Source organism: Harpia harpyja, chromosome 13 (assembly GCF_026419915.1).
Source record: "Harpia harpyja isolate bHarHar1 chromosome 13, bHarHar1 primary haplotype, whole genome shotgun sequence".
Taxonomy (NCBI): domain Eukaryota; kingdom Metazoa; phylum Chordata; class Aves; order Accipitriformes; family Accipitridae; genus Harpia; species Harpia harpyja.
Genome location: NC_068952.1, coordinates 36143734 through 36166764, shown reverse-complemented (window position 1 = coordinate 36166764; position 23031 = coordinate 36143734). Strand labels below are relative to the sequence as shown.

Sequence of the window (23031 nt, the reverse complement as noted above, 5' to 3'; positions counted from 1 at the left end):
CTGATTGTTCTCATTATGAAACATTTTCTTCTTGTGTCCAGTTGGTATCTTCCCAGGAGTAACTTGTACCCATTACCCCTCATCTTTTCCATGTGACTCCCTGTAAAAAGAGAGTCTCCATCTTCTTTGTAGCCACCCTTTAAATGCTGGAACTTTGTCATAAGGTCTCCCCTACGCCTGCTTTTCTCAAGGCTGAACAAACCCAGTTCTCTCAGCCTTTCCTCATATGGCAGGCTTCCCAGTCCTTGGACCGTCTTTGTGGCCCTTCTCTGGACCCCCTCCAGCCTGTCCACATCTTTTTTGTACAGCAGGGACCAAAACTGAACCCAGTACTCCAGGTGTGGCCTGACAAGCGCTGAGTAGAGTGGGATAATGACTTCTTTATCTCTGCTGGTGATGCCCTTGTTGATGCAACCCAGCATCCTGTTGAACTTCATAAGGTTTTTGTTAGCCCACTCTTCCAGCCTATCCAGGTTCCTGCAGGGTGGCTCTCCCTTCCAAAGTGTCCACCTCCCTACTCAGTTTGGTATAATCAGCAAACTATTATCACTGTAGACATTTAATGGTTCAGTAATTATGATATAGGAATCTCTCAAAGTACTCCTTTATTCATGCTATTTTGTTTTAACCCATAAAGGAAGCTTTGGAGGGAGCCTTCTGTTATCCAGCAGCCCCTGACCCACCTCAAGAAGTAAACAAATAGGAAGTTACTAATCCATTTCAAACTCAAAGGAAAGTACTCAGCATGTTGACTCCTCGCAGCAAGTAAGAACAGGAAAAATAACTTCTTTCTAAACTAGCAAAATAATTTCTACCATCTTACACCATCATCTTCTTCGGCATTTCTATCCACAATAGCAAGATAAATTGAGCATCAAGCCCCACCCCCAGATAAGCAGAAAAATCAGCTGATTTTCACAGCAGCTACACAAAACCAAGGGATAAATAAAACCAACGTGATCTTTGCCGGTCATGACTGTTCTTCTTGCCCATCCTGTCTCTTACTTTATATCTGAGCTAGTTTTGGCACAGCAGACTTGGGCACTGCCCGGGCACGACTAATGAATGCCACGGGCAGAGTCACAGGCTGAGCCTGCAGCACAGCCAGCAGGACCCTGATATCCCAGCCTGCGAGCTCTGGCTGTGGGAGATATTTCTGTTAGTGCAGCAGCAGCAGCAAGAGAAGCCCTCAGAAGAGATGCACTGCATCAACAGTTGGAAATTTGGCCAAGATTAACTGTTGCAGAAGCCTGTAAGGACTGTGCTTTTCGGTGCACTCACACGCAGCTAATGCTCAAGTGAAACAAAGGTCACAATCCTGTCCTTTAGCCCTGAGATGGTGCTTCTTCCAAACCCTTTACCTTCCTGCTGCTCAGAGCTCATAAACTAACCCAGCCTAGGAGAAAGGACTCCAAAACTGTGATTTCAGATGGTGCTTTTGTACCCTTGCAGGATGGCTCCATCGTGTGACAAAAGAGGAACACTGCACCCACATGGGAATGTACTCAATAAAACAAAGCCTGCTTTCTCAGCAGGTGGTCCTCTGCCAGTGACTTAATTTATTCTAGCTAAAAAAACTCTGAGCAGTTCTTGGACAAAGACCTAGGATTAGCAAGTGAAATACAGCCTTCTTTTTAACCCCTTTGTAACTTCTACACAGAAATGCTGCCTTCTGTTTCAGAACTCCCCTGCTTAGCCTGGAGAAGGAAGGGGGATGTGGGATAAGTGGCAGTTGCACAGCGTGTTTGAAAGGATGGTTTAATTGTGGCAGGGTTTCAAGTTTTCATTCATTCAAGCACTGTGTTCTTTTTATAGTAGGAGTCTGTTATTTCCATCACCCCTGTCCGTGTCAGTCAGTTACACATTTTCATTTCCAAGCCAAAAAGTTAAAATTGGTAAAATCTTAAAAGTTAATATTAATGAAATAAAACTGACATCACTTCAAGTAGTTTACCTCCTTCAAAGTGATGAGTAAGATGTTATTTACTCTGTGGTCTACACTCAGAAGCTTTTGAGCTATGTGTGTGGCTTGCAACCATATGGCTAGCTACATCAGGGGAGCCTTGACACTTACACGCCAGAGATGCTACCTCATTTCCTTCCTCCCCCGCTCCAAACCTAGCTCTCCTTTTTTCACTGTTCTTTCCAGATCCTCTCCCAGTGCTCATAACCTTCCTTCGTTTTACTAGCGTATTAACTGTCTTCACCCTGGAGACCTCCTTCCTTTGGTGCCCCTTTGGCTGCACACAGCTCATACACATTTCCCTTCTGGGACCTACTTCACTGTCCCACTGCCTGATGAGGCAGCAGTAATTGACCTTCCCAACGCTGGCCCACACCAGCATTTCAGCTTTGAAATAAAACACAGGGTCCAGCTTGGATGGTGTTAACTTGCTTCGTAGCAGCCCATATGGTGCTGTGCTTTGCATTTGTGGCTAGAACAGTGTTGGTGACATGCCACTGTTGTGGCTACTTCTGAACAGCGCTTGCACGGTATCAAAGCTTTTTCTCCAAGCTTCTTGTTCAGGACGTGAGGAGGATCATCTCCAGTCCAAAGGATGAAGTTTACCCAGCACAGGAGGCTCTGCATGGCAAAGATGGAGGAGGTGAGCAGGCACCAGTGTGAGTTGCAGAGGTAGCTGCCCCAGGGCCAGGGGCAGGCACTGCCCACCCGTGGGCACACCTGCCAGGGACCTGATGGCACAGCCTAATCAAGGTCCCAGCGGAGGTCGGTGATGTGCCAGGAGTGCCCTGCCAGGGCCACAGCCAGCGGGACAGTGCAGGGGGAGCATCTAGGGCTTTATGACAGACAGCGGCTGCCATGCCATGCCATGCCATGCCATGCCATGCCATGCCTGCCCCGAGGTGCAGCTCCACCTGCCTTGGCTCCCCCACAGCCCTGCTCACCTCCCCCGTCTGTGCCACGTGGAGTCTCCTGCCCCAGCCAAACTTCAGCCTTTGGACTCTGCTATGAGGCAGACGGACCCAGTAAAAGTGGTAAGCCACACAGCCTTCCTCTGCCCAACCCCTACCTATCGATTAAAGCAGATAATCATGTGAGAGTATCGAGTTCTTACTACTAACTGCATACACGTGTGAAGATTGTTTTACCACTTACATAAAAGTTTAAACCTTTAGTCTCTATCATTTTCAAGAAAATAAACTTCTGTAGTTTAGCTAATGAAAGGGAGCTATTTGATAAAGCTTCTTACAGGCTCAAATGAGATTAATTTACCACAGCTTATTAAATTACTGTCAGCTGAGTTGCAGTAAGTCCATGGCTTGCTCTTAACCCAGAGTGAATGCAAAGCAACAAGGCTCAGCTTAGACCAAAAAGGTCTCAGATAGGTCTTGGTACTTAACATTTATCACAAGCTAAAAATGTACACTGAGACCAACCACAGCTCAGATGACTAAGTGTAATTGCTTAATGACAGTAAATCGACCAGAGCTCTAAGTAGTCAGTCTTTTTGATTATCAGGAGATCACAGGATAATACGGTTGGGAAGAAAATTCAATAGGTCAGACCGTGTTGCCCAGGGCTGGACTCAAGAGCAAAACCAATCAAGCAAAGAGATACAAACTTTCAAATTTTTACTGTATTTCCAGAGTTTTGCACAGTAACCTACCGCGCAGCTGTGTAACATTCACAAATTTCTTCAGTAACAAAATGTAAAATAACAGGGTACAAAAATAAGCACTTTAACTGCTTTAATTCTGCTTACTGTGTAAGCAAGAGCAGGAGTTATAACCCTCACTGGCTTTTACACCAGACTATTGATTCCATAAAAAAAGCACCATGATGTGCCAAAGCCTGAAGCCTGACATCTGCTGCCAGACTGCAGCGAGCTCCCCGGGGCTCCCAGTGAGTTCACCGGGGGTCAGCACAGGTGCAGCACTTCTGCCATTTGTGGCACACGGCAGGACCAGACCTAACAGCACATCCTCCCTCCCCGTTCCCCTTTTCCCCATTATGAAGGCTGGCTCTACAGACATAGATGCAATCCATGTTTAGTGGACCCTTTTCAGATTTGATCTTGCTAGTCATCCCAAACCAAACAGCAGCTGAGGATTTTCTGAGCACTGCAAGATCAATTCATAACTGACTATGCAGCACCGGGCAGGACTGATCATGCAGTATACTTTTCCTCCCCCTGTTTTTTTGTTTTGTGGTAGTGGTTGTAATCATTATACAGATCCTTAAAGACTTCCCTTACACCTGCTGGTAGCGATGCATTTAAGAACTTGATGTCACGTTCAATGCAAAGGTCAAGGATGTGATATATCCCTTCTGTGAGATGGTTCTTCACAGCTGGGTGCAAAGTCACCTATGAGAAGAACAAAACTCCATTAAACTTGAAGACAAAAAGGCAAGAAAACACCCTCTCCCCAGTCAGTATACATTAAATGCTGACAACATGTTATCCAGTGCAGCAGACCATCTGGAACAGCCTATTAGATAAAATCCAAGATTTTGACTTGTGCAATATTTTCCTGATTTTTGCAAACATGTTTTGCAGAACAAGCATGCCCCTTGCAATAAAATCCACAAAAGTGCTACTATACACATTGCTGCAGAGGCAAGGACACTGATCATCTTAGAATCACATGAAAACTCCTCAGCAGAAAAACTGTAATTAAAAAAAACCTAACACACTTGCCCTGGATTACATATTTCAGCAGATTCTGTATGTCTCGTGTTAGCTGTATGCTGTCTCACTTTCAAATGAGCACTTCCTTTAGGCTACTCTACCATTTACATTGGGTAGACAATCAATTTTAACTTATCACTTAACAACTTGATATTTATCTAACAATTTGTATCTGAGGACTTCAAGCCTTAATAAAAGAAAGCTTCAAAAAGCTCAGGAGATGTGCGTTTGCTTGATCTGTTCTAACATCAGGAATCAGGTACCTTGCCTGAAGTCATGCAGAAAGTTGAAGGAATACAAGGAATGACTCAGGACTCAGTGACCTGCTCCTGCTATTACCCCTGCTCAACCCCACAACCAGCAGAACCGCCGCTACAACCAGGAACATCAGTACTGACTCTGGAGTCCGCTAGCGCTCCAGGCTAACTGAAATTTGTCCTGTGCTCACAAATCACTTGCTAAATACTTCAGTGCCTGAGGCGGTGCTGGCCTCTGGCATAATCACATTATTTTTGCTGCAGAACCCTGTCTTATCTTTGCTGAATCCCAAAATTAGCTTTATGCCTCCAGACCTAAGCCTCCGCACTCCAGGCCTAATGAAAATTACATAAAAAGCTGTCATTAAAATTCAGACTTCTTTCTTCCTGAGGCAACTAATAAACTTTCCGCTAATGAAGTGCACTCCTAATCACTGTGACAGGCTCCTGCTCTCTTTCTGCCCTAAATGTAAAACAGCTAATATATTTTATTGGACCTGCTAACATAGCTGGGAAAAACATATAGCAGGCATTAAGGCACATAAGCCTCTTCGGATTTGTGACCCTGAAGAGTTTGCACGTCCAGAAGGTTGTCATTTTTTCCCCTCTATGTCAGCTGATCTATTGGCTGGTTTATAACAGATGTTATTTCTCCCTACACTATGCACTAAAGTAACAGAACAGTTGAGCATCAGAACTCCCAGTGAATGCACTGGGCTGGGCTCTCCCGTCCTAGGGCAGAGAAATGACTGCAGAGAACAAGGACGGGAAAACCCACAGCTATTGACAAGATGTCGCACCTGGGATAAGCAGATACCTCAGAGCTGCAGTTACTGGAACTGCATCCCTCACATCACAAATTATTCTGGACCCATGCCTTATTTGGGCCATTCTTGCTTTGCAGTGCAGTTTCCTATAAACACCCTCCAATAACACTATGGGAAGCAGAACCAAAGATTTAAACAGCTGCCACAACTGGCTGACAGTTAATTATGCTTGTTAAGAGTTTTATGGTCTATATAGTTAGCACTACCAATTTGTCAAGCATTACAGAGCTCTTGATGTGAGACATTAAATGTGTGAAGAGGTATTTCACTATTGCTGAATTAAGCAACAGCTCATAGACAACAAGGGAAAAGCGCTGCCAACAGTATGAAAGAGGCTATAGATGCTACCCACCCCAGCAAGGAATCTTTCTAGATTAACACAACATAATTCACAAAATATTTTATTTCCTGGTATAAAAAGGAGCACTGGGGGAACTGTTACACAACTACTTTAGGAGTAAGCGACTGTTTAGGCCAGTAGCTTTCATCAGTTTTAGTTTGCAGACCCTTAAAACGGTTCCAGTAAGTGTGCAGATGCCCATATAAAGACTTACATCTACCAACACGTTTTTCTCAGTTACCTTGGACGGACCCCCAGGGTCTTCAGATCACAGGCTGAAAGCCACTGATCTGGACTCAGAAGAGATGAATGGTTAAAGGAGTTTTTCTCTCCCTCTGCAGAGCAACATGAAAGATGGGTATGTGCCCCCCTTAAGACAGACATGCTGTGGCCTCCCCTTCCTCCGATATCCATCAATTCTCACCAGTCTAATGAGCAAATAAATCATCACCTACTTGTGATCTATCTATTCTGTCAGACAGAAAACACCCCTTCGTCACAGTGTCTGGTGGCTCGCCACACCAATTCCCCTTTCCATGCCCAAAGGTTCCACGCACACATTAGTGATCTGTGGTTTCAGCTATCATCTATCACCTTCCACTTCCCAGTGAAAGTGTTGCACAAAACTTTCCTAGAATTCTCATGAGACTTCGTACTCCTGCTAATACTGAGGTAAGTGCCCTTTCAACTTGAAAAGGTCATTTGACAATTCAAGTCAGGCTTTCTGACTTACATTCAGCGATGAACAGATTACACAGTTCAGAGAAAGTTAAATAGAGCAGAAGTAGTCTTAACAGTAATTTGTCCCTAGTATTTGCTGAACTACTATGTTTACTATGTAAACAATAACTAACTTACCCAGAACACTAAATAACATGGCTAAAAACGGATATATCCCATTGTTTTGCTCTCAAACCTTGGAAAAAAGCTGGGGAACAGAGAAGGCATCTGAGCTTAAGCTCCATAACAACCTTCATGGTTAGTGCCACCGGTTACACCATAATCCTTCCGAAACATATCACCAGTTAGGATATTTTTGTGGTAAGAAAGCCTAAAAACAAAGCCTAAAATTCCTTTCTGTATTTCAGCCCATGCCCAGGCCAGAGCCACAAATAATCAATTTGCAGGTACTTGCAACACAAGCAGCATTCAAACCCTGGTGAAACTTAAATCCATTAGGCTCAACAGAATGACAATTTGAACTTCAGTCTGGATATGAGAAGCTACTGACCTGGCTCTGGCATCTGTAACAGCACGAGTAGCTGTTTTCAGTAAGGATCGGAATTATATCTTTGGTTCAGAAGGAGAATTACTGAAAAGCTAACAATTCTCCGGCTTGGTAACACTTTTTCCACTCACTTACTCATTTAGACCAGATTAAAAGATATTTTCCAGGAGAATTTTTCTCCATTACTTTGCCAGATGGGGCCCTAACTGCTATCAGTCCTGGACAACTGAGACTAGCTGGGAGAAGTACCTAACTACCATATGAAGAAAAAGCAACACCCAACATGACAGAAAAGCAAAACAGTTCTGTAAATAGGCATTGCATCGTTTTGCCTTAAAAAACCCACAGCCTACACCTTTAGAAAGTTTTCAGGAGCTGGGTAAGAAAGATTCTTAGGAACTCTTGCTCAAAATAACAGAGAGTCTGGATCAAACCTGTATCCCCATGAGGCATAGCAACTTTTATAACTTCACAGATTTTACAAAACTTAAAACACAGTTGCCTTTGGAACAGGAACTCCAAAGCCAGCACAATACCATGGCACTTTCAAGATGGATGAGAACATGTTACCTTCTGCAATTCAGTCACATACTGAGCCACAATGAAAGCAGAAAACACTGTAAAGTCTTCCATTTCTGCAGCAATATGAGTATACATCCGTTCCACCAAGTGTGCACACTTCAGTATATCTTCAAACTCATCTGTGTTGCCTAAAACAGAAAGTGAGTTGCAGCCTGGCATCTGAGGCTTAAAAACACTAGGGAAAAAAACCCAAAGAATCACCCAGTCTTCCATGATCCTTGAACTACATGAAGCCAACACCAGCTTGCCCATTTTATCTTCTTTTCTTATCAAGCCACAGCTGAGAGGCCCCCCACACCACCATATGCATCTGTTACAATGGTTATTTTGTAAGAGCACACTGATTCCAACTCCACCTGCTGCAAGGCAAAAAGTATTTGTTACAGTTGCTGAAATGCTAAAAGCAGCAGCTATGGTCCCTCCCATGATTCAGTCCCAACTAGCACTGTGGACATGAGAACAAGGAGACAGAAAAATAATATTCTCTACCTACAGAAAATCAGAAGACATCTCTTAGAAACAGCAGAGTAAGAGAGCTTTCTGATGAGATCTGTTATGTGGAAGATAGCAGCAGAAGCCACATAACTGGAGATACTTAAAGTGAGACTGGAGAGATCACCTGAGAATTTACTCAGTAGGCAGTGAATGAAGAGAACTAACACAAACAAAGGAGAAGAGAAATTTAGAAATTACTTTCATGTTATCTGTTAGGAAAATAGAACACTCCTGCAAAGATAAACAGCATGTTTTTCAACTTGAGGATGCCACGTACCCGTAAGTTTCCTGTGACCCTTGCCTCGTGTAAACATACTGCAGAATGAAGCAAATTCTCAAAGTTTGGCACCAGTTTAACATACCTTTTCCTCTATCACTGAGCCTTTGTTAGTATATTCCTCCACGATGCATACATACACCTACATTTGCCTACAGTTGTGGACAACATATCACCTAAGATAAATCTGATCATGGCATAAGCTGTAGGACATCAGTGGAAAGCTGGGATACAGTCAGTTGCAGGCCATGAGGTCAACTTGTCTCAAAAAGTCACCACTATTAATGACAGGGTATTTGTGTCCTGACCAGCATAAAGCACAGGATGATTACCTTAATTACCGTGAACGTCTTTGACTTGGCTACTTTAACAATGCAAATTCTTTAATAACTTGCAGTAATAAGTCTTTTTTTTTTTTTTTCTTCCTTTTGAGATAATGAACTACACTAATTCCAAATCCTTGACCATGCAGACATACCATCTAATCCCAGTTGATGCTTCAGATATGTGTAATGTTCTGGCTTTATGCTTAGCATAGAATGGTGACAATTCAGGTCTGTAGTAACCACAGTTCCAGTCTCAAGAAGCTCCATTTACTAGGATCGATTTGGGGCTATAACTCAGGCATATTAGTCTATATCACCAGAGTTCACAGCCACCATACTTTCAGGCACAGGGGCTGATAGAAATTGGGCACAGCAAACCTTACTGGTTCCTGCCTACTTGGCAGCCAGTCAGTGAAGAATACCTTATCCACCTAAAGAAGTGCTATCTGCATGCAGCTCCTCAGAAGCCCCACTTATCTTCATAAGCCCACAATACTACAAAGCTCATCCTCAATTTTACATAAAGGACAGATAGGGCTAACGGTTTCAATGCCACAGCTAGGTTTTGAGGACATTGCTTCTGGTGTCAGACTGCCCTGTTCTGCATCTCCTCTTCTAGAATATACAGAATTACAGTGTATGTATAATGCAAATGTGGAAAAGATATGGTACCTCTGTCTCCTTTCTGACGTCCTTCGTGCATGACAGAAACAACCAGACGATGGAAACTGTTCAGAAAAGATGGTGCTGCTTTCAACAGCACCTGCAAAGACATGAAATAAAAACATCTGAGATTATGTAGTAAAAGGAATGGAGAGGATAGACATACACCACCCCATAGTCTGAGGGAAATTAATTCCTGTGAAGGAAACTGTATAGCTTTTAGAGCTGTCAGGAGCAGAGACTATCTTTTCACTCTGCATCCATACAGAATCTAGCACAAGAGAATCCTGGAGCAGGACTGCAGTCCTGGCCATATTCAAATATAAATAACAAGTAAACATCACATTAGAGTTACTTCATCTCTCCAAACCAGCATTTCATTTAGTGCCCTAATGTCTAGGGAATTTGTTCTTGCTGGTAGAGAACCTGTGTAGCCAGACAGATTCACAGAATGCAGGGTCCAATAACAGTACAGATCACTCTGTGAAAACAACCTGGATAGGCAGCTTTCTACCACAGGGTTTTTGTAAGGGCATTTTAGCAATGTGTACTGCCTTGCTTTTAGAATTTTCCATTTCCCCACCTTTAACTCCCTTCACTCTCAGTCCTAACACAAATGCATGAGGCCCCTTTCCTTTTTATTCTACCTCTGCCTACATATTCCACGGAGGAGTATCTCCAACCCTGTGCAAGTCCTGGCACATCTTCACTTTCCCATGCCAGAAGGCTGACAAGAACACCAGGATGGTACAATGTTTGAAGGTCATCAACTTCTAACATGTCTAAGCACTGTTTTCAAAGGGCTGCAGAATCTTGATCTCCAGTGAGAATGAGGTCCTACAGCCTGAGCCATTTGTGCTTCTAGAAATCAATCATGAAAAAAGGGAAAGCTTTATTCTAATCCAGCATCAGATGTTGATAAGCAATCTGCTGCCAAAGACCAACAATGCAGGCATAAAACAAAGCAGAAGAGCAACATAAATGATGTAATTTTGAGATACCCAGCCTTTTAAATGACAAGCGGTACAAAGCACTTTCATACTATCAGGACAAATTATTTCAAAACCACTATTAAAAAAAAAAATTCTCATCACTGGCCTCTGTGTTGGTTCTTTCTACCTTTTTCCCCTTCTCTCACCCCCTCACAGATATACCTTCGGATGACACTGCACAATAGAGAAGAGCACTTCATGGACTCCCAGGAAGACATTGCGATAGTCTTCTGTCTTCAGATGATCCAGAGGGACTGTTAGGAGAATGCTGAATGCCAATGCCACATGGTGGGGATTCAAGAGAACCCCTTCTCCTTGCCTTAGCAGAGCTGCCACAGTCTCTAGAATAGGTACAACTATGGTGGAAATCAGTGACTGGTCCTGACAGGCCTCTTTGGTTTGCATCTACAAGAAGACAGGAAACAGATAAGGAGGAGTGCATTAGCCACCTATCACTAGAATTTGCACACCATGGAACCATAATGCTCTGACTTGAGTCACTGCAACTAGACTGGTGCAAGCTGGACTGGCAGGGAGACTCCTGCCCTTTAGCCATTTTTGTGCAACTGCACCCTGGGCGAGGATGCATATGACGCATTTCAGGCAAGCACTGCTGTGAGTGTGGAATTGCAGCTGGTCCCCAGTCCCCCGACAACCAGCACCTCTTCACATGAATGCATTGATGCAGTTCTCTCTTTTACAAGCACGCAGACCTACCAAAAAAGGTCAGAAGTTGCATGCTTACAACTCCCAGGCATTGCAGAGCCAGACTCTGACAAATTCTGGTCTAGAGACACCATCACCATGAGCGAAGAAAAACTTAAATCACTAGGTTTGTATGCTGTACAGGAAGGACAGGAAACCTGGGTTTGGTTACTTTCAGTTAAGTTTCCCATTCATAATTCAGTGAATTTATATTATTATTTTTTTAATATGAGCACTTTCTTCTTTTTGTTTTGCTGCCGTTGGCTTCTGCTGCGACACGTGGCTGACAGTTACCTTCTCCTTTCGATAGGAGGAAGGACAGGAGACTCAGACTCTCTTCTCTGCAGCCTTTCTCCCAAGCTCCAGATTACATAGTGCAGTCCCAGCAAATTACTGATAATAAGAAATGGATGACCTATGCGCTGCACTCACAGAAGGAGATTTACTTGAGGAAGGACGAGAGAAAGGGTCTAGACAAAAAAGTGCAGGTGAATCTAGTATGGATTTGTCTAGTATGCACAACTTTTTTGTTCCTGTATGCTTCTGTGCATGTTAGATGTAACCCCTACAGACTCCAACAAATAAAAGGGATAGGTAATGAAGTTACAATAGATACTTACAGCTAAAGCTGTGATAATCTGTGGGCTGGCAAACCAGAAAGCTTTCTCTTTGTCTCCACTCAATGGGCAGCTGAGCAACAATTTGGTTAGTGTAACAGCTGACAATACTTCCTGCAGAAAGCAGATTGATGATCAGTCACGGGTACAAGATGCACTGGCTCCTTTCAAGTGCGGAAGAGCTTTTTCAAGGGCAGTGGCAGTTTTGAGCATTACCAGAGCCTTGACACATGAAAGTCCTCCCACCAACACATCTCTTTGGAAATTGTGAAGTAAGCAGCAGCTCAACAAAATTCAATATGCTGAGCAGCTCTGGCCCAAATGTACTGCATGCTACATTTATTTTAGAATCAACTTACTGTACAAAAATGCTTATGTGATTCTTAAGAAAGGAAAGCCTTCTCCTTCAACTGCCACTAGATAACAGAGGGAAGCAGGGGTAATACAGAAACATCAGCACACTATATGCTAAGAATGCTGCGTTTGGCAGCAGGGGTTTTTTTACTTGCTGGCTGTTATGACAGACTAATAAAAGAAACATTACAAGCTAAACTGAGGTGGTAGGAATTACATGCACAGTACAGGAATTCCAGATACACTTTCAAAAAGCCATATCAAGAATTGATGCAGCATATCTGTGTCTATTTCTGACAAATAAGACAGAACCAGACAAACCCCCAAGTTTCATTCTCAAGTCACTGAGCTTTCTACGGAGGGTACAGCTGGCTTTTTTGGCAAGTGTTCCATATGTCACCACTGCTGCTTAAGCTGCTCTGGAGAAAGGCACAGTATTTAAAAAGCTACTGAGTGATATCTGGTTATTATAGAGTAAAAGTCTTTATAGAGACAAAACCCAAAAGCACAGGTGCAGTTTTGGTTTTACGTAATGCCAGCATTTCTAAAAGTGCCTTTAACCCTGTTAAGAAGAGCCACAGACAAACAGTGGTTAAACTCGCTGACTGCTAGCATCTGTTGTGCAAGAGCTCTGATCAGCAAGTAGAAAAAAAAATTCAGCATGGCCTGTAACATCACAGCTGTGTAGTTTCTGTTGACAACACATAGAATTAAGACTGCTGTGTCCTTAAACTGGACAGAAAGTTTTTCCAGTAGGTTTCCATGATCTTTCCACCTCTCTCAATTTATATCCAGAACATAGCACAGTCACCAAGCCCTTAACCATGTAAATTAATTTGACCTCACCACTGAACATAAACCAGGAAGAAGAAAAAAATATTTATCAGATGTCATTCAGCCAACAAAATTTTTTCAAGATGCAGAAGACTGAAGAAAGAAGTTGACAATAAACTAAACTCATGCCTTACTTTAGCCTTCTGTTGCCAAACATTCTTCATTTCAAGTCCCTGCAGCACCAGCCTCATTATGGTATAAAACTCCTCAGCAGAGCAGTTTCCCAGCAGCTGGACAAGCACCTCCGTCAGCTCCATCTCCATACTTTGGATCACCTGGGTTGTGATTGCAGGACCTGCACATTCAAGAGACACAAGCATGTCTTAACCAATTCCCAAGACAGGGACTTCCACAAGTAAGAACAAGGCGAATTGAACCTTAAAACAGCTCTGTGGGTACCTTTTTAACACTCAAATGCATAGAGGGCTCCACGCTTTCCCTTTACCTCCCTCCCCACTAGCACAATGAAATGCTGTTCTCAAGCATTTCCTACCTGAGGGTTTACAGAGCAGTCATCATACCAATGAAAAGCCTTCAGTAGTATGAAGTACTGCAACAAAGTGTGCGCACAAGCCAAGGGAGCAGGCTAAACAAACCACAGGGCTTTACTACAAATGATAGCCAGAGAGCCATCACAAGTCACAAAAGCATTAAACTGACAAAGTTTAGGTCTCTGCTGATCATAAGTCACACTCCCCCCTTACTCAATTATTACTGTGTAGACAGTCCTAGACTAGCTTCTATCTTAATTGATTCTGAAGGCTTGTTTTTTAGTTCCACGAGTACCCACAGGATCTGTGGCAATGCTGAAAGTCTTCTTCAACAGGAATCCACATTTCATCTTATTGAATACTTTACTTATTCATCAGAAATTCTTACAGATTTTCACAGTGATTAATTATGTCTCCAGGCTAAAGCACTTTACCAATCTTACACTAGTGAAGTGAGGCACAGGAGAGAGAGAAAAGCCAGCAGAAAAATTACAGCAATTGACACATCCTCATGATCCCTAGTTCTAACGTGAAATCCCTGCTCCCAGTGCCCTTACTGAACCCCACAACACTGAAGGATCAAAATGCAGGCCAGGGAAGAGACAGACTAAGCCTGTACCTATATGTAAGTTCTAGCTCAAATTCAACTGCGCAAATTCAAGATCAGATTTTCCATGGAAAGCTGTGCTCTGTTCTTAACTACCTAATGCCAATATAAACATTGAGATCATGACTGTAGTCCACTTGAGCAGTAGCCTCCAAAGTGGGGTGCGCACACCCCAGGGTGTGCACAAGACAATCCATTGGGGTGAGGGAATTATAAATAAAATATCTTTAATAAATAAGTAAAAATAGTGTTTATTTCATCTTTATCTCATGCTTTTTAAACTTTTTTTGTGTATGCTTTGTAATGTATGCAGTATACTAGTAGAGTAGCACATGCATATAATTTGTAAATAAACTCTTTTTTTTTTTTCAACTGGTAAGTATGCGCAATTAAAAATGTTTGGAGACCACTGCACTAGAGCATGTTAGTAGCAAGTTTGACAAATTCCAACTGTTTGAAGAAGTCAAAGAGAACAGTTATGCCTGTGCTGTGTTTTGTTCCTCTTTCTGAATGAGACAATTTAAAGGAGCCATTAGGTCATACAGTGGCAAGAGAGGTTTTTCATGTCATTTCTAGCCCTGGCTCTTTATTTGATGGGGATAAAGGGACTGATCTGCCACTCTCCCACAGACTTTATCAGAATTACAGGTGTTCAGCACCCTTAACAGTTAGGTGACTTCCATTGTTCTATAACCTCACCTATCAGATACAAAAACAGATGAGTATTTTACTGCAAGGTCCTCCAAGATCCTCAGATAAGACATACCAGATCTGACCTGGCGCACACCTGCTGCTGCAGTGGTGCCTACCATACCGACGACACGAGTAGGACACTGCACCTTCAGCCCTACAACCAGAAGTATTACCATGTTCCAGTCACTGTCAAAATGCTGTCCAGGGATGAGTAACTTAGGACCTCAACTTTGTTAAGATGTTTACATCTTCCAGAAGATCATTACCAAATTAGATGGTGGCCGTGGTCCTAGTACCACAACATTGCCTCCTTGAAAATTTTCCTGTTACGCATTTATAAAAGGATAGCCTACTGCTTTAATGCAAGTAAATAGATACAGACTTTTCAAAAACATGTATGTTTTGCTAAATGGCTTTTAACTCGCCTCTGTGCTGCAAAATTAGCAAAGGAAGTGGAGAAAGGGTTTTTCATACCAGTGAGAAGCTTTTTTATAGCAAAAACAACCATGACCGCAGCTTCTTTTCCAGGATACAGCTCTGGCACTGAGCAGAAGACCGTCAGGAACTGCAATGCAGACTGAAGGAACTGCAGATTACCCCCAGCGAAGGGCAGCTCTCTCAGTATCTGAGAGTAAAACTTTTGGTACAGTTTAATACGGGGTTGCTCCAAAAACCCACTGGGCTCCTTCTGCCAGCCCTTCTTGACACCATGGCTCAGATCTGCTTTGAGAAGAGTAGTGACAGATGGTATGAATGCTACAGGCAAAGGCTGGTTTTGGGTGTTACTCTGAAGACCATGTTCAACAGTTCTGACCATCTGCAGAACTACTGGCTCCAACAGAGCAGACAGTACATCTGCAGACTGCAGCTTCTTTTCTGGCAGCTGCTGAAGGTAGAGTGTGACGACATGACACAGTGTGGTGAATGCCATGAGCAGTAACTGCCCAGCTGCAGCATTCGATTCTTTGCTTTTGGCTGCACCAACATCTGGCTTGCAGCTCACCAGGAAAGACATGAACTTCTCCAAGTTGAGCCTCACACTTTGCCTTCTTTCAATAATCATCTGAAGAAAATTTTCCAAAAAGGCTTGGACTTCCTGGAGATACTGCACCCAAACAGGAACCGTCAAGACATCAGTGAAATTTTTGCTAGCTGTAAGCTGGGAGGTCATGACAGCCTCAAGAACATCACTGGCATGAAACACCTTAAAAACAGAGTTGGCATTCCTGCCAGCTTGCAGGTACCTCAGGAGGTGGAAGCAGGTACTTAAAAACTTCAGCAATAACAGCTTGCTGCAAGAGACACTAGCCCTGGTATTGACTAACAGGGACAGCAGCACCAGAAAACACCGGGTACAGTCAGAGGGAAGAAGACTGTCTAGTTTCAGAAGAGAAGCAATTTCTAGCAAACCCAAGCAGTTTTCTAGCTGACTTTCTTTCAGGATGACAGGGCAGTCATTTTTTGCTAACAATACTATACATTGGGCAACTTTCTCCAGTGTTTTCCAAGACAAGCTGAGCTCATCCTTTAGCAGTTTGTTTTCGGACGGTTCTTCCAATGGGTCAACAGGTCTGCAAGGAGCCAGGATTTCTTCATGCCAAGGGATATTATCTGCAGCCAGCAGCTGAAGTGGCAGATCTACTGAATCCCTGGCAGCAGTGGGCAGCACCCTAGCGATCTGATGAATAAGACTGGTCAGAAAAGCACAGTGCAGGACCTTCATTTCTGGGAGAAAGGAGCTATGCATCAAACCAAGAGATATCTTTCCAATGCTGATGGAAGGCTCCTGGTCTGTGGCAGCTTCCTGAGCTTTGGCCAATACTAACGTCTCTAGAAGCACATTTGCAATGTACTCCACATCCTTCAAGGAAATATACGGCAACAGGATAGTCAGGTTGGAGATGACAAGGTGCCAATGTGCTGTAGGGTAGGTAACATCGCTTATTGTGCTGATATCTCCATCCCATGGTTCAGATTCTCCCCTGCTCATGCTGGATCTCCCAGACTCCAGGATGAAAGCTGCAGCATGCTGCAAGGCCTGTAGGTCAGCTTTGGTCTGCATTAAGATCATCTTCATTTTCTGAAGTGTGAGCAGTTCTAAGCAATATTTGCTAGTGGAGGCAAAACTATCTGCAAGTTCCATGACTCTCTCCCAGCACTGCTCCTCCACACCCGGGAGGAAAGCTGAAATGCCCCAGTGCCTTGCAGCAGGTTCAGTAACAGCAGCAGCAATTTCAGCTGTTGGAGACACATATTTACTGCAGCTAACACCAAACAAATTGTCTACCTCAACCCAAGTGTAAACAAGGAGGAGAGCAGAGTCACTGGCCTTCCTTAGCCAAAGGTCTGACTTCTCTTCCTCTCCTCTAGGAGCCTGCAGCAGCTCCATCAGTGGCTGAATTACCCCCTTCTGCATCTTTGCCAGCAGACTCTGAGTGCGAAGGACCACAGGTGAAGGAGTGACATCATCTAGGCTCCTCATGTTGAACAGAAAAGCATGCAGCACCGAGCTCACTGAGAGCAGCTTCAAGGCCATGTCGGCTGACCCTTCAACAGCAGGAATGATAAGGGTCTGGCACTTCTCCACGAAGAGGCACAAAATGTCCAGAATCTGGCTGGGTGGCAGTTCAAGGAGGCACTCACGAAGCTTTACTGTCAGGCCAGCAGAGAAGACAGGCGGCCTCAGTTCATCAGCAGCTGGCCAGCAAATGACTGTCAGCACCTCCTCAAAGAGCCGTGGGAACTGTCGCAGCTTGGAGTAAGTCTGAAACATGGTGTTGATGAGAGCCTCCTGGGGCTTGTTCGTACGTGGCTCAGAGACCTTGGCATCAATCCAAGCTGAAGCCACTAAGTCATCCAGGTCTGGCTCTACTATAAGGTGGTTTAATGACATCAAGAGTTTGAGACACCTGAACCAAGCTGGGATGGAAGCTTGGGAGTGCCTGATCAACATCTGGGCTAGCTTGCGGTAAAACCCAAACTGTACCTCCTTGTGCCGGATACGGTCACTGGCAACATTATAGATATCACTGCTAAACACCAAGTTCAGAAGTTGTTCCAAAGCAAGCAGGTCCGTGCTCCAGTCCGCAGAGGAGAGCGTATCCTCCCTCACACCCTGCTGTAGGCCAGAGAGCCTGAGACAGCCAAAAAGCCTGCTGAGCATGTGGAAACACACAAGGTGGTTTTCTGCCTTAGAGTACGAGTCCAGAAATAGCTTATATAGCAGGGACACCGAACCAGCTACAACAGCTCCATGGAGGGCAGGTTCACAACAGCCACTGCCCAGCTTGGTCTGCACTGTGTTGACTGGTAACAAAAGACTTTTCAAAGCTCCTTTCTTCTTCTCCTGGAGTTCCTGTTCCGGCAGCAGCTCCTCTTTGTAGGATGAGAAAAGCTCAGGCTGAAATAACCCAGCCTGCAGCAAAGTTTCTACTTGGTTTCGGATTTCCCTGCTCAGGTGCTGACGAACATGGTTGTCATCTGCTTGTGTCCAGCTCCTCACACTTAGCAAGTGCCTCAGGAGCAGACACGGCTGGAGCAAGTGACTTGTCACTTGCCCAAACACACGATTCGGGTTGGTTTGCTGCCTCTGGATCAGGAGGTACTGAGCAAAGGTAAGCTGGAGGACGCTGAACAACTGGGAGCCCACAGCATCGTCAGAAGCCAGCTGCTGACATGCCAGCTTGGACAGCTTGCTGAGGAGATCGACCAAGAGCTCACACTTTGCTGTGTAAATGATGGAGAGCGAAGGAGTGGAAAGGATGCCACTGGAGCAACTCAGCACCGTGCCAATGTTTTGCTGTGTTTTCTGAGAACAGGCCTCTGATAACCTTTCATTTATGACCTGAAAATTGGGGGGGGGGGGGGGGGTGAGAAAAAAAAACAGTCAATTTTGCACACAAAGATAAAGCTCATCATAATGAGCCAACAGCACCTTCTGTCAGCTCTGGCTGCAAGAAGGAAGCGACAGGGACCTGCCAACAGCTGCTGCTGGGCCTCTCACATTGTAGGTCTCAAACTAGAAGGTCCTCTGGCCAGAACTGTGTCCCTGCTTTTGTTTGCACCACAGGATGAGTGAGGAAGCCCTCATTCAGTATGTGTGCTACTGGCAACAGCATAAGACTATCCATACTTGATCCTAATAGTTGATCCTACAGAAAGGGAGTAGGGGTAAATTTCCTCCCTTCTTGCAAGGTCCCCAAAATTATGCTCCAAACAAACAACAACAAACCCCACACACAACACACATCCCACCTTTGATCCAGGAAGCTCATTCAGTAAGAATGTCTGTGACTAAATATCATCTTTATATTTTAAAAAGAGCCAGTTTCCTGTGCTGGTATCTGGAATGTGAAGAACATTCTCTCTCCTCTTTGAGGGATATACAGTTCTAAAGAATTAACGTTTACTTGAACTTGCATTTCGCTTCCTCTTCCCAAACTTTGTGTTGATTTCCCTACGGTTTTCTCCTTTGATCCCCTTTTTATTTGCTCCCTTTTCTCACCTCCGGATAATCCAGAAGCAAACAAGTTCAGTAGCAATTTACAAATCTGTCTCCATTCCAGAGTTAAAAACTGCACCTGTCTCCTTACACCTTGTAGTGGGTGGTTCACCTCCTAAGCTCAAGCCCCACTGGACTAAAACAGATCCTTAAATTCTTTCCACTGGACCCTCTACCACCTCTGTCCTTGGTCTTCAGGGTACTCTGGCCTGCACCTCTCACCTAATCTTCAGCCAGACAGCTTTTCACACCCAGACCACGTTCAAATTTGGCACAATTTCTATGTAACATCTCTGAAGCACAGATTTCATCCAACCAATTCTCTGTACTTCACAACTCAATTTCTGCAGGTAAAGACAATCTTGACTTGCTTCCTTCCAACCAGATCACAACTAAAAAAGGTCATTTTTCCAGTCATTTTGACTGCCTTTGCAGCCATCCACTAATTCTGCTATTTCTGTAAACAGGAAGCTGAATAAGAAGTTACATTTTCTCATTCAGTTCTAAACTGTAACTGCAGTCTCCCCCATTCACTTCCAGCTGAGGCGAAAATAATGATACGATTAAGATCAGCAACGATTTGGTGCCACCACCGTTCAGAGTCATCATAAGAAGCTGCAGGGTCTGCTGAACAGCACATCACAGTGCACAAGTACTCAAGCCAAACATGCTGATGAGCTCCTCAGTGAGGGAAAATCTCTCTCTCTAAGACTCCCAGGTAAAATGGCAATATAAGCAGTAAATAATTTAGAAAAGCAGCGTATGGAACTGAGCCTTTACTTAAATACTTAAACCAGTTCACTCTCTGATAGTTTGAAGAAGTTAAAGACAGAGAGGAAGATTGTTATTAGAATGCTCTGCCATTTTCAGCCTTAGTGCTGCACAAATACAAACTGTATTGCAGAACAGAAATAAGAGGAGTTTTTAGTAGTGGTCCTAAAAGCCATCAGATTAATTATTATATACTTCATGTAACATCCTACACTGTGAGTCACATACTGTAGAAGACACGCACTGCTATCCAGCATGTGACAAAATACCCACAGTTTTAGTTACCTGTGCAATTGAAAAACTGAGACCAATTGTCTTCCCACTCTTTAAGAGATTCTGTAGTCTTCTACTATGGATAACGTTGTCTAGATACGCCCAGAGTTTCTCAACAACTTCATCCTCCAGTTCAGATTTCTTATTGTAGTATGAAACCAACGCATGGCTCACCCAATCGAGTAATACCTGTTAACAACAGGGACCAGAAATAATCTTTAACAATCCCCACACGAAAACAAGACAAAAGTAGTACCTCTTCACAATTACAGCACTTGTGCCTTGAGAACTGCTCTATGTCCAAGCAGAATAGGCTCTGAACGAGCAGAGAAGTCCACCCTTGTAGGTTTCAATTCCTAAAAGCTTTCATTCTAAACCCAGCGTGGGCCCTGTGCTCCCCTGTACCATCCTAAAACAGCTTTCAGGAGTCAACACCCTAAGGCCCTTTCATCAGGGCATAATTCTGACAGTCGATACTGACTAACGAATGTAGTCTTTTAAATCAAAACTTAAAGAATCAGGTGGTTTTCACTTTCTGACAATTGGTATTCCTTTCACATCCTCCTCTTTGTATATTTAGATATACTACCTGGAAGTTCAGGCCTAGGAATTTAGATGTGTGCAAACTGGAAAAGGTTGAAACCTACTAATTTAAATTATTGATTTAAAAAGAAAAGGATGGTGTATAGTTAGGTTTAATATTCTAAGTACCTGAAGTAGCAAGAACTCAAAACATGGATCTCGGATGGTGCAAACCCTAGACCCCACAAAACAGCTCGGCTGGAGGAGCAGCACAAGACACCCCTCCCTCAGGGAAACACTGAGCAGACCTTCAGGAAACAGGGTCAAAACAAAAGGCTTGAGGGGAGAGGGTGGGTTCCAAGCAGAGAACACCAAACCACCTTCTAAGGAGAAGCCCATGAATCCACAGTGCACTCTTTCACGTGCACAAGTTTAGAGCACCTGAAAACACGTGTCTAGCTACAGTCAGTTCTCCCACCCTTAAGTTTTTGTTCTTAACTATGACCAGAAGCATCAGACTTTAGAGTGTTCCTGTATAGGACTGTCGTGGTTTAACTTCAGCCAGCAACTAAGCACCACGCAGCCGCTCGCTCACTTCCCCTCCCCCCCTCCCAGTGGGATGGGGGAGAAAATTGGAAAAAAAGTATAACTCATGGGTTGAGATAAGAACAGTTTAATAGAACAGAGAGGAAGAAACTATTAACAATAATAATAACAATACTAAAATGACAATAATAATAATAATAAAAGGATTGGAATATACAAAACAAGTGACGCACAACGCAATTGCTCACCCCTCGCTGACTGATGCCCAGTCAGTTCCCGAGCAGTGACCCCCCCCACGAGCCCAACTCTCCCAAGTTTATATACTGGGCATGACATCCCATGGTATGGAATACCCCTCTGGCCAGTTTGGGTCAGCTGTCCTGGCTGTGTCCCCTCCCAACTCCTTGTGTCCCTCCTGCCTTCTTGCTGGCTGGGCATGAGAAGCTGAAAAATCCTTGACTTAGTCTAAACACTACTTAGCAACAGCTGAAAACATCAGTGTGTTATCAACATTCTTCTGGTAGTGAACCCAAAACATAACACTATACCAGCTACTAGGAAGAAAATTAACTCTATCCCAGCTGAAACCAAGGACAAGGATATAATAACCAATGCTAATGACAGCTCTGAAGGCGATGGTTTCTCGTCGACCCAGGAGACAGAACACATGCACTGCCCTCTCTATAAGGAAGACTCTTCCTTCCTGCCCTAATGCAGATTTTTCTGCTGAAGCTTCCTGAAAGCTGATGTTGTGGAAACATTTCATATAACCACGCAGAAATCAAGAGTCACCAACAATTCCACATCAGAGCTGTATTTGCACTACTACCTAGGCTCAATCGCTTAAGCAACTAGACCTGGATTTGATGAATCAATTCGCCCTCAGCAGCAATTAACTATTGGGATTTTTTTTTCTTTCGCTGCCTACCATTGAAAAGTACTTACTTGCTCCTTATTAGGAAGAACACACTGGTGAGAAATCCACGCAAAACGGGCTAGTTTGAGTTTCTCTTCCCAAGAAGTCTTGGCGCTTTTCAGCTTCAGGTAAATCCCAGAGTAGATCGCTGCCATGGGGACAGCACACGGGAAAGGCGAAGAGGCACCACTGAAAGAAACGTCAGAGGAGGAGAAGGCAGTCGGACGGGAAGGCGGCCCCGCACCCACCGCTCAGGGCCTCCCCCTCACCGGGGGCACACCAGGCCCCCGCGCACCCCCGCTCCCACCTCTCCCCCACCAGACCCCCGACCCCCCGTCCCCCTCGCAGGGATCCCACTCCCCCCCCCCCCCCCCCCGGTACCGCCCGGCCCTCACCGTCCCGCCGGGCCCACACCGCACACCGCACACCTCCCGCTCCTCCCGCCCGCCCCCGCCGACCTCTGTCCCCGCCAGGCAGCGCCAGCCGATCGCCGATCCCGGCAGGCGCGGGGAGAGGCGGGAGCTCGCGCCCATTGGCGGCCGCAGGGCGCCTGCGCACGGGG

General features: G+C 44.4%; 1 protein-coding gene across 2 annotated transcripts; it reads right to left on the bottom strand.

The window, feature by feature from the left end:
* Nucleotides 1-3577: 3577 nt before the first annotated feature.
* On the bottom strand, nt 3578-22951 carry URB2 (URB2 ribosome biogenesis homolog). Of its 2 annotated transcripts, XM_052805468.1 has the most exons (10): nt 22865-22950; nt 22499-22658; nt 20498-20674; nt 15415-18784; nt 13284-13444; nt 11965-12075; nt 10802-11044; nt 9657-9747; nt 7875-8014; nt 3578-4328 (listed from the first exon to the last, which is right to left on the bottom strand). In XM_052805468.1, the coding sequence occupies exons 2-10, from the start codon at nt 22622-22624 to the stop codon at nt 4131-4133; spliced, it is 4617 nt and encodes a 1538-aa protein (XP_052661428.1). In that variant the 5' UTR covers nt 22625-22658; nt 22865-22950; the 3' UTR covers nt 3578-4130. The 2 variants fall into 2 exon arrangements, with proteins under 2 accessions (XP_052661428.1, XP_052661430.1); XM_052805470.1 differs by lacking the exons at nt 3578-4328; nt 7875-8014; nt 9657-9747 and adding an exon at nt 9761-10508 and having other exon boundaries at nt 22865-22951.
* Between the last annotated feature and the right edge of the window lie 80 nt (nt 22952-23031).

What these genes read in the sequence shown, in the direction of transcription:
- URB2 (XM_052805468.1), bottom strand. Translation starts at nt 22,624, where the DNA reads ATGGCAGCGATCTACTCTGGGATTTACCTGAAGCTGAAAAGCGCCAAG. An exon ending in TCAGTTTTTCAATTGCACAG is followed by an intron (nt 18,785 to 20,497) that starts GTAACTAAAACT and finishes CCCAATTTTCAG; the next exon opens with GTCATAAATGAAAGGTTATC. An exon ending in ACGTCAGAAAGGAGACAGAG is followed by an intron (nt 8,015 to 9,656) that starts GTACCATATCTT and finishes TTTCTGTTTTAG; the next exon opens with GCAACACAGATGAGTTTGAA.